Source organism: Gouania willdenowi, chromosome 12 (assembly GCF_900634775.1).
Source record: "Gouania willdenowi chromosome 12, fGouWil2.1, whole genome shotgun sequence".
NCBI classification, from domain to species: domain Eukaryota; kingdom Metazoa; phylum Chordata; class Actinopteri; order Blenniiformes; family Gobiesocidae; genus Gouania; species Gouania willdenowi.
The window spans coordinates 18,593,605-18,612,647 of record NC_041055.1 but is presented as its reverse complement, the minus strand read 5'-3'; the positions used below and the strand labels follow the sequence as shown (position 1 = coordinate 18,612,647).

Genomic DNA, 19,043 nt, shown 5'->3' with positions numbered 1-19,043 from the left:
ACATGGGACCATGCTCAGCGGGTTACTTGCTAATGGACCTTTTTTGTTTGAAGAGGCGAGTAGAAATGCTGAGCACTCTCAGCATGGTGACATTTATTTGGCAATTAAAATCTCCTGGCACGGACCACTGCTGTATCGGCAACAAACCTCTAACGGCAACCAGAAGTGGATGAAATCATTCATCGGCAGTCAGAGAAATGCATTAAAGTGCTCGAGGGTTGGGATGATCAGAGCATCGCCTTGACACCTTTTTTAGTGTTTGCCAGATATGGTCGATGTGTCTTAGAATGTTACAATTGAAGCTACAAACTTTTTTTTGTGACTATTTTAAGTTGGCTTCCTTTCTGTTCCAGATTTACTAAAATACAAGTATTCAGACCTAAGGGTGTGAACAGAAAAATCACAATATAATAATTTTTTTGGGTGCCGATTTTAAATTGATTTTTTAAATTTAAAAATTCTATTTTTTAATTTTTTTATTATTATTTTTTTTATATATTTAATCAATATCTTTTGTGTATTTGTGCAATATTTCAGTGGTTGCAATGCTTTCAATGTGTTGCAATGGTTACTTGATGCACTTGATTTTATGATGGCAGTGTGTAATGCCTGCAATATTTATCTATACACAGGCATTTTATTTTCATATAATCTGTTCAGATCAGTGTTTAAACTGACACAATAGGAGAAATATTTTTTTTCTTATTTTTGTGCATTGTCAGTAACTCAGGGTGCTTTATCCTTAATGTTCTCACTTACAGTTGTTACAATGCCGTCATTATGTTGTCATGGTTTCTTTGAGACTTCTATACAGTAGTTTCAGTGAAAAGAAACTTGTTGCACTTTATTTTATGATGGCACTGTGTAACACTGTATTTTTTTTTTTTCAGTGAAAATGTGCAAAAACACTAATAATAAATCATAAATAGGATGTTTTGAAGCAAATAGTTTTGACTCAATTTGTCCTCTCAATGATCAATATCTTCTGATGAACATATACAGCAACTTGATTTTTCATCTCTACGTTTAATTTTGATATTAACTGGGTAGAATATTGATATATTACGATATATTACAATGATATCGTATCGAGACCCAAGTATCGTGGTACGTATCGTGTTGCAACATCCTTGCCAATACTCACCCCTATTCAGACCAAGGTTGAGGTCAATTACATTTTTCGATTACAATTAGATTTTCAAATATCCGGGTTCAATTGCTATTAAATGATGAATTGATAACCAGAATTTTTTTTTCCAATTACAAATAAATGACATTTATTATTTCCCCCTGAAAGTCAATTACAATTATGTTCTAGTTTACTAAAGTTCAATTAGATTAGATTAGATAGACTATAGTAATTCCTTGGGAACGCTCTGTCAGGGAAATTACATTTCCAGCTGCATTATAGAAAGAAAAGAAAAGCAGCAAAACAGACTTGAAATGATATACAAAACACAAAAATATTACATTCACAATATTGTCACTCTGTAAAAACCCACTAACTTTTTTAAACCTTACCACCTGTATGAGCGGGAAAATTCACTGACAGATAGTGGGAAAACATATTTTAATATTTGTTAACTACATACATGTAAACCATAGACCTGTTTTGTCTTTAATAAAATTGCATTAGACAGTTGTCATTGAATTCCAACCCTGATTCATACGCATCAATCCAGAAGTGGTGTTTAAGTCCATAATCATAAAGTGTTGGGAAGATAAACCCTGTAACTGTACTCTCTTACCTATACTGGACTCTTCAAAGGAGAAGGTCATTGAGGCGTTTCCCAAGGCGTTGACTGCAGTCACATTGACTTTGTAAGGAAAGCTGGAGAAGACCTCTGGAAATCTGACATGGCAACGATTCTTGTGAACAGAATCTTTCTGCACTTCCAGTGAACGCTGGTTATGTCTGCATTGTTGAAAAGACACAAGCAAGAAATATGTGGATTAATGATCACATCCAAGCTCAATGTTTGAGGAACATCAGACATTCACTACAGTAATTACCAACATCTTAAAGGACCCATGTTACGCTAAATCAACTTTTCTGTGCTTTAAACATCATAAAAGTGCTATTTGGGCTTCATACACATGCCCAAAGTGGTTTTTTCATTGATTCCCTCAATCGCTAGTTTGTGGGTAATTTGCTCCTGTCTTACTGCAGGGCGAGCCAAAACACCTCGCTCCAATTTGATGATGGCCCTACGTCACCGTGCGGGGAGGAGGAAGTCAGTGTCCCGTCTATAGACACGCCCACTCATGAATATGACAAAATTTGACTTAGTAGTTATTATTGAGCATTTTACAAATAGTTTTGCTACAATAAGGCAAAACTGAGATGTTTCAGGACTTTTTTTGCTCAACCAGGCCAGTGCACACAACTGGAGTCGATAGGAATGTTTCTCCATCGCTATGCCGCCAAGCTTTCTTTGCCTGAGTGCATTGTCAGGAATTTAGCCTTGATGACACAAATGGCAAAATCCTGATTGAAAACCCTACCAAAGTCTCTAAAGTGTTTGATTTGCTCAAAGAATGGTGTGTTTTTCAGGTTGGAGAAGAAGAAAAGCCAACGCAGAGACACAGATTCCTTCAATGGTATTTACAGAGTGCTGTTTGGACAACTAGATTGCTTTGATTGATCTGATTGACTCAGATCTTACATTCAGCAGTCAGATCAAATCTATCACAAAAACAGCCTTCTACCACCTAAAGAACATCTCCAGAGTGAAAGGTTTAATGGCTCAGAAAGATCAGCAGAAACTGGTCCATGCTTTTATCTCCAGCAGACTGGACTATTGTAATGGTCTTCTGACAGGAATCCCCCAAAAGAGCATCAAACTGCTACAGCTGGTTCAGAACGCTGCAGCTCGGGTCTTAACCAGAACAAAGAGGTCAGAGCACATTACTCCAGTTTTAAAGTCTTTACACTGGCTCCCAGTCAGCCTCAGAATAGACTTTAAAGTTTTGCTGCTGGTGTATAAATCTGTGAATGGGTTTGGTCCAGAATACATCAGTGACATGTTAGTCAGGTATGAACCCAGCAGGTCTCTCAGATCTATGGACACAGATCAGATAGTGGAGCCCAGAGTTCACAGTAAACATGGTGATGCTGCTTTTAGTTGTTATGCTGCAAAGAAGTGGAACAAACTGCCAGCGGAGCTGAAGTCAGCATCCAATGTGAACATTTTTAAATCAAAGTTAAAGGCACTTTTTTTCTCTACTGCGTATGATTGAGAGAGAGATTTTTTGTCATGTTGTTGATGTAATGATGATTTTACTGATGATTTTAATTGATTTTACTGATGATTTTAATTGATTTTACAGATGATTTTAATTGATTTTACTGATGATTTTAATTGTTCTTATTGATTTAAATGTTCTTATTGATTTTAAACAATTGAATGTTTTATCATGTAAAGCACATTGAGTTGCCTTGAGTATGAAATGCGCTATATAAATAAATTTGCCTTGCCTTGCCTTGCCTTGATTGAACTAGTGCGGTTCAATAGTAATTATAGCAAAACCAACACAGAGCATGAAGTGATGATGGGGTTGGTGACAGAGCTGAAGTACTTACTGTTTGAATTCCATTGACTTAGGTTCGAAAACATTACCATCAACAACCTTAAAAAAGACAAACTTGTAAAGTTTGTATAAAAACCAAATGATTGTCAAGTCCATTTTCCAAAAGAATACAACTGTCTCACAACATATGTTATCCAAAACATAGCCAGTGAAAAAATAGTGATGTGGACCTTTTCTATAAACACCAGCCACAGCAGCAAACTGTGTACTTAAGTTAAAATGAACCTAGTTTTTTCACTAGCTGCAATTTTGTTGCTTAGAAATAACATTATATAACTACAATTTTATTGAAAAAAAAAAATTGGGAAAAATCTCACAAGCCACAAGTTAACACTACAAAAAATTATTACACAACAAACGGGTTAGAGTGGTGTACAGACCCTTTCCAAAAAATTTGAATATCATGGAAAAGTTGTTTGATTTCCATAATTCCATTCAAAAAGTTAAATTTTCATAGATTATAGATTCAGGGCCCACAATTTAAACCATTTCAAGTATGCATTTGTTTATTTTTACATCATTTGGGTTTCCAGCTCATAAAACTCACGAGAACAGAACCCAAGGTCCAGTGTGAAATATCCACAGTCAGTCATGATTTGGGTTGCAACGGAATTATGGAAATTAAACAACTTTTCCATGATATTCTAATTTTTTGGAAAGGGTCTGTATGTCAGACAAAAGGACGCGGTCAATATGAAATGCATACAGTGTTAATCTAGTATTCACTACTCTTCGGCTAAGAAATAGATACAATTCCTATTGTAGTGCCAAAATGATCCCTATTGTAGTGCGACTTTGTCAACTAAATTTTTAAACTTAAAGTTCTGTAACTTGTCACTGCTGACATCCACCCAAAATAAGCACTGGTAATGTTGGAGAGCGAGCACGATTTGAAAGTGGCGCCTTCTCTAAGCTTCACCCCTCCCCTCAGTGCTCCGCCCAAAGCCACGCCCCGCACAAACTCAATCAGCAGGACAGAGAAGAGTCACCTCAGCCATTTCAGCACAATTTGGACATCAAACATTCATTTAACTGTTAGAAAACATATCATCATTGTAATGAACTTGTAGTATTTTTTTTTGTTGTATAAATATTTAGTTTTGTGTATTTTGAATCATTTTCATATTTTTGTTGTCGTTTGGTGTATTTTTCTGTAATGTAAGTTATTTGGACTCATTTTGTGTGTTTTTCGATCCGTTTTGTATATTTTTGTGCATTTCTGTTGATGTTTTGTTTTCTATTTGTATAAATATTGGTTAGTTTTTTTTTTGTTTTATTTTACTCATTTAGTATATTTTCATTTTAAACACCTTATGTGTGGTGAGGGCGTGTTTTGAGATGTGTGTGTGTGTGTGTGTGTGTGTCACACACTGAATAGGTTTCATTTCTGGGTAAACATAAGGGCTAAATCAAATTATAATAAACATTTTTGCAACACCAAATAAGTCCAAAATAATGCATGTACACACTCAAAAAAGTTTCAGGTCGAACAGACACCGCGTCAGGGAGAAATTCGCTCCACAAACACGCACGCACACACTCAAGCGGAACTTCCTTGATTTATTAGAGAGATAATGAGTGCTAAAATCTGCAGGTGTTCATAAAGGGTAACAGATTTAATTGATTTCCATGTACCAGTTGTCTACAAGTTCTTAAAAATGTTAAACTCAAAGCTGCGCTGGGTTTTATTGAACATTTGCACCAATTTTTTTTTTTTTTTTTTGCCTTGACACATTTTATTTACAAATTGTATTTATTATGAGTGTTAAATTATCCAGGTGTTCAAACGTAACAGGTTTTCCCTGTACCAGTTTTTGACAAGTTCTTAAAAAATAAAAGATATGGCATTTATAATAACCCTGTCTTATTAATGAGGGGGCATTTGTTTGACTTTTTACTTATGTACATTTAGTGGCATGTACTTTTTGACTTTTACTGAAGTAAGAGAGCAACTTCAATACTTTTACCAGAGTCATTTTTTATTGAGTATTGAAGACTAGTACTTTTGCCACCTCAGAATATCAGACAAGTGCACAAACTGCACGTGAAGACAAAAATAGACTAAAACCATCAAGCAGGCAGTCTTAAAATCAATGAAATGAAGCTAAATCCACAAGTTGTATTCCAAGTGATTTGCTGATAAAAAGGAAGGCACTCACTGTACGTCCACTTCGAAGATGGTGGGGATGTAAGTGGGGTGCTGCTGGTGCCAGCTGCAGTAGAAGCCTTTGGGGTAAGTGTTGGACCGACAGGTGATCGAGGGCTCCTTAGGTGGAACTACAGAAAAAAAAGCAAGAGAATCATTTAGCTTCTTAGAGACCAATCCAGTGTTTTATATAGAAGCACAGCGAGGGAATCAAATGGCAAAAAAGTGATCAAATACTCAGTAATAAATCTCAATTATATACAAAGCAGCTGTGACCGATTACAGATGATCATGTTGCATAATTAGCTCTTAGTCAAATTCATCATCCAACACATTATTACTGCTCCCCATTTCAAGACAGTTCATCTTCTTGGTAATACATTTCTCAGATATGAATTTAATTAATTTTTCTGAGTTTGCCATTTTGTTTAATAGGATTAATCTTTATTGGGAATATTAAGAGAAAATAGGAAAGTATATCAAATTAATAGTTATTACACTCTATTAAAATGAGCTTTGTTGAGTTGTGATATTATTCCTTATCTTTGAAGCTCATTGTTTTTACAATTTAAAGAAGAACAAAAGTTTCATTTAAGAAGGGTTGTTTTTCTGTTTAACGATGAGTTTAACATTAATATTCATTTTTGTAAAATGTGTGTTTTATCTCCTTCAAACTGCTTGTTTGAGTGCTTACAGATAAATAATGGGGCTGGATTTTTGTGATAATTCATCTGAACAAATTAAAATGCAAGCAGTAAACTATGGGGAGAGATGGAAGTAAATAGATTGAATGAATGGTAGAAAAGACACAATTTGAAGAGAGGGAGAGGAGACGGTATAGATGTGAATGAGGAGACAAAGGCTGAAGGAGCTGGACCTGAAAATGTAATGATACGCCAGCTCTGGCCTCCCCCTAGATGGGGGTCTTTTCTTCACAGCTAACCAACCATGCAGTTGTCAACCACTCCCTCTCTCTCAGCAGCTTTTCATTCCTCAAGTTGTGCAAAACATTACAATACCGATCAGAAGAGCATGTGTACTATTCAAAAGTTTGAATTTCAATCTGAAGTTTGCATTTCTTTGTGTGTGTGTGTTTTTTTGGCTTGTGGCTTCCAAGGATCGGACTTGTTCTATTATCAGATTTCTAAAGCCAAGTCATCATCTCAGACTTTCTTTTGTGTTTCCCAAATTACACCTTGAGCATTGCTACTTGTGGCAGCTTATGTTACCCTACTGAAAGAAGCATATGCTATCAGGTGATATATATATATATATATATATATATATATATATATATATATATATATATATATATATATATATATATATAAAGCTGAATTCAACTGTAACAGTCTTAGCCAGGGCCGACCTTCCCGCCAGGCAACCCAGGCGACAGCTTAGCCCCCCCAAAAAAATAAAATAAAATAATAATTTAAGAATGTATAATAAACATGAATCACACCCTTTACAATCATTTTACATGTTTTTTCTTTAATGAAATATTAATACTAAAAATCTAACTATACCTGCTGATCTTCAGCCCATATTTATGCATATTTATATTTATTTTATTTTATTTCTTGTTCTATTCTGATTCCATTGTGTTTGTACATTGTGTTTTTTAGTTTTAATTTTTTTTTGTTATTGACTAGTAAAATCAAACAGGAAAGTAGAAACTTCCTTGCACTAAAACCTTTACATTTCATTTTAACTTTTGTTTGCAGAGTATTGCTTTTGGATTTTGCACCATTGTCTTTGTTCCCTCGGGACATTTGCACTATACCTAATTCTAATTTTTAGGATAGATTGTAATTTTTTTTCAATGATTAGATGTGTTGCAAAGTTGCATTGTTTTGTCTTGATATTTGAAATAAATAATCATGTGTACACACTGTGTATGACTTAAAAAAAAATTAAAAATTGCATTTTTACAAATTTATTTGGGGTCCACTCTTGCCTAGGGCACCGAATGACCTAAAGCCGGGCCTCGTCTTAGCTCACTTGTATTTTTCAAAGTAGCATCTGCAAATAGCCAAAGTTTCCCATCAGCAGTACATTGCTCCATATCTCCACATAACGCATTTAGGCGCCATGTGTACATTTTGTCATTCACAAGAGGTACAAGAAAACAAGATTTAAGAGATATTATTTTTTGTTCTGTGGCCCATGTGTCCTTTGTTAGGAGACAGGTGTCAGCAGGGACTCCCAGATTAGTGTGTGACTATACTTTCACATAGACCAGTGGTTCTAAAACTTTTTTGGCTCATACCCCCTTTGTCTGATAACAGCATTTTGTTTAGAAAACTATTTAAAAACAACTATAAAGCATAATGATGGAATGAACAAGTGATACATTTTAAAGAATCTCATTTTGTAGAGGAATAAAACAGTATTGAGTGCAGTGGTTCCCAACCGTTTTTGGATCGTGACCCCATTTTGATATCAATGATTTATTTCTAGAATTAGTGCTTGATCATGTTTGAACTAAGATTGATTTTTTTTTTTTTAACTGCATTTTAGTTTAACTAGATTTGTATTTTACAAAGTGAAAGAAATACAGTTGTTTAAGATTGTGTTGTTTTATTATTAATTTTTAAAACGAACACTATTTAAATTTTTCAAAAATCTATTTAAATTTTTCAAAAATCTTAGGTGACCCCATTTAAACACCCGTCGACTCCACATGGGGTGCCGTCCTCAGGGTTGAAAAAGATTGATTTAGTGGCTCCTGCATAGATTTATTACTATAGTTTTTATCATTTGCGGTCATATCACGCGTGAGGTGGGACGAAAACTGACACTTTATTTGTTAAAGGGCCCATGTTACGCTAAATAAACTTTTCTGTGCTTTAAACATGATAAAAGGGCTATATGGGCTTCATACACATGCCAAAAGTGTTTTTTTCATTGATTCCCTCAATCGTTGGTAGGAGGGTGATTTGCTCCTTTCTTACTGCAGGGCGAGCCAAAACACCTCGCTCCAATTTAATGACGCGTTCACTTTGATGACAAATTTGACGCGGCACTGAGCAGGAGAAGCCACGCCTCCAGGAAGCTCTCTGCCGTGATCGACATGTAAACAGACACGCCCACGAAGGTGAGCATTTCAGCGTCCTTCGTGCAGTGCTATGTATGTATTTTTTTTAAGTCTATGTATGTACTGGCGAACGCCCCACCCCCACGCTCTCTCTCGTGTTTATAAAGCAGCATGAGCTCGGCTACGGAGTGGGTGGAGAGGAGGGCGGGTCACCGTGCGGGGAGGAGGAAGTCAGTGTCCCATCTATAGACACGCCCACTCATGAGTATGCATAAGTAGACCAAAAATCAGCCTGTTTGTGTAGAGTTGCTCAGAAAGTGACTTTTCAGAGGCTAAAACTCTGGAAAACATGCAAGTTTGGGAAAATAAACCTCAAATACTATGTTTTTGGGGTTCTTAGGACAAATGGAGAAAAATAGCATGATATGGGACCTTTAATTTTCCACTCTCTTAGTACACCCTGTAGTGCCATTGTGTACCCCCATTTGAGAAACACAGCCATAGACAACTGCAAGAGATTGTTTAACAGAACTAGCAACATAAAGTCTCTTCTGCAGTTTAATCTACAGTCGTTCATCGGTTGAATTACACAAGCTCGTCTTTGCCCTCCATGAGATTTTTTAACCTATGTCCCTCTCACTTATGAGCCCTTTGCTCCTTTGACTACATTCAATAAATACTAACCACAGCAGCCAAAAAATCAGTCCAAGAATGGAGTTTTTTTTTTGGAGGGGAGTCATTCATCTTTTACAAATTAACCTAAATCAAAGTGATTTACTTTCTGCCAAATATAGTTCACCCACTAACGGTCGGGTGCCATGATTAAAATATGATTAATATAAATTTTTTCTCCTGTCAGAGGTAATAATATCAAGTTGATTAATATTATGGCTGATTTTAATAATCACCATTTGGTTTTTGAGCGAGAGAGAAAAAGAAAAATATACGCTATTAAGTGATCACCTTGAATCAGTTTCTGGCTTTTTATCACCATTTGGTGGTATGTAAAAAAATTGAAAACAATTTTGTTTGCAAATACTTTTCATTCATTTCCTGTTAAGACTTCAACAGTTCATTCATCAGCAGGTTTTCAAATGAAAACACCCACAGATTTGAGTCACCCACCTCCGTCTTTGGTAATTATAGAGAAAACCAATCTTCTGCCACATTTTAACGTATCAAATATTTTAACAAGATTTTTGCATCATCATTATGAATGAGTGTGACACAGTTGCTTCATTTTTGTTACAGCAGTAAAAAAAACAAAAAAAAAACAAACAAATGATATTAAACATGGTTTGTTTTGGGACCAGTCAGAAGAAGATATAATAGTTTGGTTAACACTGTTCATTTTGAGGAAATTACAGTTTCATTTTTATTACTTATCAAAAATATCAATATATTTTGATACTTTTTTTAATTAGTCATAAGCTGTGTTTCCATTACCCTTGGAAATGCGCAAAATAGAAATAGCGCAATAAAAAAATGGTCATGGAAATTTCGAGAAAACACTCAAATATCGCTAAAAGATTTTCATGCTTTCATGAGGAGGAATTGCAGACATTTTGATATTGAAATGTGTCGCAAAAGCGCTATAGAAACACTTTTTCCACCAATACACATCACAGAACGTGAGGTACCTGGTCATATGACCACTTCTCTCGGTACGTGTGGAAAGAAGAGAAGACCGAAACATTTCTTAGTGTTATACTTTAAAATGTTTACTGCCACATTAGACGTGAAACAACAAAGGAAAACGGAGTGTTATAAAGTGGTTTGGAGCGTCCATCTTTCTGTAGTGAAGTCTCGCGGGATGAGATTTCCCGGGAGTTACGAGGCTCCCGCCCAAAACAACCTTCAATGGCATAAAAGCGCAATTATACATTGTCGACATTCAGAAATGGAGCTTTTATTTTGCGAAAATCTGTAATGTTAACCCAGCTACAGCCTAGTTCAGTGGTTTATTATTTTGCACCACCCTGAAGAATGTAAAATTGTAGGTCCCCCATCAAAACACAATTTCAACAAAATGGATAAAAAAAATGGAACCTTTATTGAAAAACGTACAAAAAAAAAAAAAACGGGGATGTTCACTAAAATACACAAAATATGCAATCACATAATAGTAATAACAAAAGTCTTTGAGTACAAAGAAAAAAATAAAGATGAAAATGTTTCGCCAACATTAACAACATTGCTGGTTAGTCAAGAAATTGTAACAGCGATATCTCTTTTTTAAACACTGTGGTTAAAAAAAAAAAAAAAAGCACAAAGCATCCAAACACAGCTGCGAGCTAGAGGAGCGTTTAATTGACTGCCATGAGGTTATCTCTTTGTCCGCACAATCAGCTGTATTTAAGCAGTCACCATGGTAACTAATTAGCCTGTCAATAACTCCAAACGACGAGGTGCCGGAGACGACATCCAATCACGCTCAATTAATTGGGGGGACTAATTGGGGCCATCTCAATCAATTGGCTCCTCTTCAGAACGTTCCAGTCAAAGTCACGAGTATATATAGCAAACACAAAGGACACTTTGGAGAGTTCTTTCAGTTCAAGTATTTTGACCTTTCTGGAACTTATTAATATAGATAAGGTTATCAATAAACAACAAGCAGTGAGATCCAGTTCATACCAGTAAAGAACAGGCACATGTTGTCATGAGTGTGTGCTCATTGTCTGTCTGAGATTCAGTGTTTTCTGCTTCATTAAAGTTCATTCTTCCAGGCCTTCGATCAAACTGACTCCCAAGTGTGTAATAACTACGCTTTACAATGCGCGACTGCGTTGCCATTTCACGCAAACGCCTCCGACTACGCATCATCTGCTCAGTCTTTTCAGTGGAGCATACTTCAGGTCACATGACCGCCAAGTCAGTCCCACGATTGAGAAACAGGAAATACTTTTAAAGGCATTTGCGTGAAATGGCTACGCATCGCGCAGCGGACAAGCGTAGTTTATTGAGGCTCTGAATCTATCAATAGTAAAAAGCTCCATGACGTGAGTGGTGATGGGTACAAAGAAACATATGTCAATCCCAGGCGCTTTTTATGTTTTTTTTTTTCTAACAAAGCACATATGCAACAAGTTACAGTTTGATCCCAATCAATATTCTGTGACACATCATTAGCTTGGTTTTAAAATGTGTTTCCAGGTCATTATGATCACGCAGTTGCATTTAACATAAACACACTCAAACTCACTCAATCTTTCTTACACATGCACCCTTGCACAAACACGCAGAATTACACTGAAATACTCACTAAAGAGAAAAATCGAACATACAAAATGTCCTGTGCTATTCCCCTGCAATGGAAAAAAGATGATTCTCTTTGTATTTATTTAAACTAACATTTTAAAATAAATAGTGTCACTGTTCCTGCTGCTTTTATTACGGAGCAGCAGTTGTGTAACATTTGGGCTGAGAGTCAGGAGTACAAATAATTCCTCTTTTCAATTCCTATTTGAACTTTGCACACAAAAATGCCATTTATGCATTGGCCTATGCTTAGTTTTTGACTTCCTTTACACATTTCTTTCTCCTTTTCATTGCATGAAATATATTTAAGTCTGTTCACCAAAATTAGTTTGAAAATATTAACTTTGCAAACAAAAAAAAACAAAAAACAATAAAATTAGGTAAGCTAAAAGCTAATACAACAACAAACCGAAAATAGTAGGTGAACGATAATGTCCTACATTCAAATAAGTAGTTAGATTTCAAATTTCATAAAAAAAATATTATAAAGGAGTAAAGAAAAATTATTATTTGTTGGTTCTGGTTTATTAAACAATCCTCTCTTCAATACTTAGTAGGGCGTGAATACTAATGTCATTAATACAAATGAACTATTTAAACATTTTCTTTACTCCATTTGTTTTTCTAACTACAAGTTTATAACACAACATTTGATCCAACAGCGTTTCACCGGAAGCCCTGAAGACCTTTAAATTGACCTAACATAACCATAATGACCTTTCCGTGTTTATTCGGAATAAATAAAAGTGATGACTAAGTCATGACAATAACAACTGATCCGGACTAAGATACCATTGGATTGGCATCCGTACAAACGTGCATAAACAGCCAGTCATTTTGGTAAAGAAAAAATACTGAAACAAAAGAGTTGCATGCATAGCGGTAAAACGCAGAGCGACGCTTTTAGTGGTCAACCCACGTCGTAGCTCATGACGCAGAAGCGTGAGTCAGGCTTTAAAGGGCCCCATGTTAAGCTAAACCTACTTTTGTGTGCTTTAAACATGATAAAAGTGCTATTTGGGCTTCATACACATGCCCAAAGTGTTTTTTTTTCATTGATTCCCTCAATCGTTAGTTAGAGGGTGATTTTCTCCTTTCTTACTGCAGGACAAGCCCAAACACCTCACTCCAATTTGATGACGCGTTCCCACTGTGATGACAAAGTTGACGCGGCACTGAGCTGGAGAAGCCGCGCCTCCAGGAAGTTCTCTGCCATGATGACATGTAAACAGACACGCCCACAAAGGTGAGTATTTCAGAGTCCTTCGGGCAGTGCTATATATGTATTTTCCACAGTCTATGTATGTACCGGCGAATCCCCCACGCTCTGTCTCGTGTAGACACGCCCACTCATGAATATGCATAAGTCGGCCGCAAAACAGCCTGTTTGTGTAGAGTTGCTCAGAAATTGACTTTCAGAGGCTAAAACTCTGGGAAAATAAACCTCAAATACTATGTTTTTAGGGTTCTTAGAACAAATGAAGATGGGTGAAAAATAGCATGACATGGGACCTTTAAGGACAATGAAAGGATAGAGGCATATAAAATAAAATAAAAAGTTTTGAAAAAATAAAGAACAAGGCATAAAGATGTAGCGTAGACAAGACAAGGAGGTGTTCTTTCATCTAACTTCACTAATTTAACCTTAGAACATTTCACACGTCTACGTGCACAGAGAGCTGCCTGGCTCAATAAGCATGGAACATCAAAAGACTGAGAAACAGATGAGAGGAAATGCAGGGGGACACCTGTAGCTGAACAAAGACACAATGAATAATAAAGCAAATAAAACTGTAATTGAGATCTTAAATGAAATGTGCGTAGACGTTTCTTTACCTGAACCGCTACACAGGACACCGCCACTCATGAATAAACGGCATTTGAATTAGTGAGCTTTCATCATCATGTTTGATTTGATGAATGCAACCGTTATATATGATAGCCCCATTACATATACACACGTGTGAGAATACACAAAGGGTTGGTTAGGACACTTTCATATGATAATAGGTTATATCATCTTATCATAGTTCAGGAATAACACATTCATCCAACTGTTTGCCAAAAGCATGACCATAGCTGCAATTGACAGATCATAAATCCAATTCTGTTTGTCAATTTCATGCATTTGTGGAATCCTATGTCTAAACTGGAGCATAATATTCATTCTAGAATGTTTGTTTTGTTTTTCAACTAATAGTAGCAAATCCTTCCCTCTCTGGGCGCAACATGTTTCTGAAAGACTACACATCCTGCAATAAATCTGACAAATCAACTTTTAGATGGATAACCATTAGAATATTATCACCCTAGTTTTGTTTACATACATCAAACCCTGCTTCATCTCTTTATTAGGGATGTCCCGATACAACTTTTTCACTTCCGATATGATGCCAATATTGCAGCCTTGAGTATTGGTCGATTCTGATATCCATTTGATATGATATCAGCACGAATAATACATACTTTTATTACTTATTTTGTAGTGCGGAATGTTAGCAAAGGCTTGATCAAGTGATGTACTGTATGAGAAAAACTGACCCATTTATTATTAACCAATTGGTTACATAAATGATAACCGTCAACATAATATCTACAGTATTCTACAATTGAATAAATATAATAAAATATATATCGGAGATTTTAGATAAAGTCAGACAAAATCAGATATTCGTTTTCTGGATGATATCAGACCGATATGCGATATCAATATCGGATTGGGACACCCCAACTACTTATAGTCCATTTTCTCGCAATATATCCAAACTTCAAAATTTGTATCGCAAAGTTGAAAAATATTGTTTATTGACCTGTATTTGTATTGGATAATAGTTTTTTTTTTTTTTTTAAAAAACACATTAGTAATAGCTTTTTGTTATCATTATTATTCAATGTATCCCATGTTGCTTATACAAAACACATGTAATTTGTGAAAGAAATATTGGGTTAAATGAGACTTGTGGATCACTAGTTTAATTAAACACTCTTTCTCATGCTCACCTGATATATTAATCTATTGAAGAATGCTGACTTCCCTCTTTCAGAAACCAAATGTGCCCAATATTTAGCAAAAAAGTTTTTCAAAACCACTTTTTTTTTTGTTATAGTTGAACTCTACTATGAATGAGCTGGAACTCCTGGCTCATTGTTTCCCAGATTATCGTAGTTGTGTCATGGGACAGAAGAATAATGCAAATGAAACTCAAAGACGGCATTATGGAGACACAGTGGTGCTTTTTAGCCCAGACCAGCTGTCGTTGGGAGGCAAACTATAATTGAAGCATAATGTTTTTATCAGGCACTCAGAAGATTTGCTGAAGTGTACAGAGACTGTGCGTGTGGTCTGCAGGGTTATAAATGCTTATAGTAGCAGTGTATTATGAGTCTGTATATGATCAATTACTCAAACATAAACAAATAAATAAATGTTTTCTTTGTTTCCACACCATTTTAATTTAATGCTGTACTACTAAAACACCATTGTATTGTAATTAATATTTAATCATCAAAAAAATGAATTGCATGCATGTAAATGTATATGTATTATATACTGTATGTATATATTACTGCTATCAAAGTTAACATGTTTTTATAGCATTAGAACAATAACATAGAACATTTTTGCACATGCTGGACATATCTGATTATTGCTATTAATAATTTTAACTCATGGTTATCAACATTTTTAAGGCGGAGGAAACAGTCCGTTCATTCTGTTGCCACCTTAAATTATGATGCATTATGGGAAATAGAAGCCAAACATGCCTGGGAGATTTTTTGTTGTTCCAACAAGGAGGAAACATTTATAGATATCTGTTTCCTTGTAAAGAAAATATTATTAAAAAAAAAAAATGAATAAATATTGTTGTTGAGCAAAAAAATCATTTGACAGCACTGATATATTGTATATTAAAAACATATATATATATATATATATTTAAAAAAAAAAAAACACTAATATATTTTACTTACATTTATATTAACATAGGATGATTATCTAAGTAATTTTAACATTTTTAAGCATTAATAATTACAAGTGTATAAAAAAAATTATCAAATGTATCAAACTTATGGCCCAGAGGCCAAATCTGGCCCTTTGGAGCATCCAATTTGGTCCGCAGGAGAAATTAAAAATGACAGAGAAAACATGAATTGTGTAAATGAAACGCAACAACATTTGCAGAGACTCACAGTTTTCCCTGTGCTTTTATCGCATGATTGCATGTCATTTTTAATGTTAGACTGTTGAAAAAACTCAAAATTCTTAAAATTCACTAAAATTATTTTCTTATTATTTAATTATTTATTTATTTTTAATTCTTCATTTGTTAATTTTCCATTTTCTCTTTCCCTCAAGTACCCCCTGTAGTGCCATTGCGTAGGGGTACAAGTTCTCCCATTTGAGAAACCCTGCCTGATATTACTAGAGAAACATATGGACAGACCGACAGGGTTGAATGGGATGCGGGTGGAGGGTTCGCAGCAAGTCTGTTCACATTCATACACACATTCTCAGCACAAAAAAAGAATGCCAAGGCATTCCAGGAATGTTTCTGAGCCAATTGGAAACAGACATGTTTGAGATGAATGAATGAAGAGGGTGAATAGTCCGTGTGAGCATTTGGATTTGGTTAGTGCTGATGAAAATGGGTTGCTTCCAAGTTGGCTTTGATTTCGTCACCTTTGTTAATTAAAAAATAAGGCCATTGAAATTGTTTTTGTACGGAAAATAATTGCCTCTTCGAGGTTTGCAGCTGTAGTAAAGCAGGATTCTACATTAAACTCTGTAGCTCTGAGGGTCAGACGAAGGAAGGCCTTTTTTTTCTTCCTGGGAACATATTCCAACTCTCACTTCAACACTTGGCGCCGTAGAGCTCACGTAGAGATCAACTTCTCTAGTTTCACAGCAAAGAAAAAAACACTGAAAATACGGATTCACATTGCCTGTAACGTGGCCTTTCACCTGTGCTGCTCTTTATAATTATTATTTCTTTTCTTATCACTCAGAACATTCATTAGATATTTGATGGATAGGGTGTTGTTTCCTCACTCAGTCCATACAGAACATCTGAAGCAGGTAATATAAAAAAACAAAAACACAGAACCAGAACTCCAACAGAGATGTAAACCTAAATACGTGCAAAGTAGAGAAGATACTTTTTTAAATCATTTTCTCCGCTACGTATGGTTTTTGAACCAGAATTTTACACAAATATGAGGTATGGTACTTTTCTTAGAGGGAATTTGATCAATTTGTTATAAATTGCATAATTTGGCGGTTAGAATAATTCTCCACGTGTATGTCTACTGATACACAGATGGTACAACCTGATGTATGGCACGTTCACACCAAACGCGTCCAAAGAATCAACAGGATCAACAGCATCAGGTTTACATAGACAATATACGTTGGACGCGCTTCTAGGGAGCATCAGAGGTCCCGCTGATCGCCACAATATCATCCATTGTATGAACACCATCGGCAACAGAAAAGCCCCTCCCCTAAACTTGCTCAACGTGCTCTCTTCCCAACGTGTTTGGACGTGCGTCCAGAGCATCTTTGACGCTGGTGACAAGCGTCTGATTCAATGAGCACAAGCGTCCAACTAAGGGCGTGAGGCACTATTTTGACGCCCGAAACGCGTTTCGTGTGAACGTACCAATAGTACAAATGTATAGTATAAAAAATATTCTTAAAGTTTAATAATGTCTTCAAAATACACTCTGGATTTTGTCACTTTAGCTCTAGATTGCTAGTTTTTATGAGATAATCTCAGTTTGGAATAGACAACAAAAACAAAAGCAAAGAAATATATGTTTTTGTGGTAATATAAAGATTTAGCCTATAGTTGACATTTAATATTTTTTCTGGGAACTGAGAGGATGCATAAGCATGAGTAGATTAAACCTGAAAAACCTATGATGGAAACAGCTGCAAACGTAGAAAGTGGAAGCTGGTGTCAAATAACAGAACAAGTCAAAGAGTCACATGGAACAATTAAAAAAAAAGGGCGCTTGAGGTCCAAATGAAGACAAAAAAACCTACAACTTCGCTTGAGCAGAAAGACTAGGCAGATGTTAAGGACTATGAGATGAAAAATAATCGAAAATTCAAACATGACTGAAGAACTAAATTGAATTTAAAAACCCTTAAAGTTGCCAAAGACCGCTGTTGAATTTAAAGGCAATGACTAACGTTGCCTCACCAGAGACCACAAATTCTTTTCTTGCTACTTCACTCTTACTTTATGCGATTATTATTTATCTCGACAGCGGAGCAAAGATTGCCAAGAAAGTTGGGGAAGAGCCAAGTGCCACTCATGAGTGATTTGTTTATTTGAAAGGAATATTCTTAGCCAAACTGGAATTTGGGACTTTTTAAGTTGGAGCCTCAAATGCCCGGTCTGTTCTCCATGTAGTTTCCAACTTCTCAATGCATTACTTAGACACAAATTAAATAATATAATAACACACTCAGAAGACAACAACAAAACAAGTGTGTGAATAAAGTTTAGATTTGTGTTTTTCTCTCTAACTTAAGCGTCAAACTTGATTTTGATTTATTCGGCACAATTTTGATGAACCAAAGATGTGTCAGATGCTATCATCAGTTTTCATAAAGTTCAAGTTCTGTTCATTTTTGTATTTACACGTTCATTTGCATCTCACTGTGTTGTTTTTATATTTCGATGCGCTTCTTTACAAAATCACATTTGAGTGCTTATTAACATTACTTTGTAAATTAACTTTTTTTTTTTTTTTATCTGCTAAGGTCAAATATGTAACCTTGCCTGCAAGATGGATTCTCCTGGCGTTCACAAACACCAGAATCCATCTTGTGCTGTTCCCGCCTTTGCCTTTCAAAACCGATCCGAACCGGTTCGAACCAATCATGAGGCAGTGAAGTGGTTTAGGGCGGGATATCCGGGTTGACAAAAGCAGAAGGAAAATTGACGCGTGCGCAGTTGCGGGGAGAGGAACTAGCTGGGCTACCGCTATTAGCATAGC

The 19,043-nt window shown here is 35.7% G+C and overlaps 1 protein-coding gene across 2 annotated transcripts in view; it reads right to left on the bottom strand.

The window, feature by feature from the left end:
• cntfr (ciliary neurotrophic factor receptor) overlaps positions 1-19,043 on the bottom strand; it is a 330,218-nt gene that overhangs the window by 50,060 nt on the left and 261,115 nt on the right. For both annotated transcript variants that reach the window (XM_028463551.1, XM_028463550.1), the window contains 2 exons: positions 5,751-5,868; positions 1,749-1,915 (listed from right to left, as the gene is read on the bottom strand). In XM_028463551.1, coding sequence (XP_028319352.1) covers positions 1,749-1,915; positions 5,751-5,868 — 285 coding nt within the window. The remainder of the gene's footprint in view (positions 1-1,748; positions 1,916-5,750; positions 5,869-19,043) is intronic.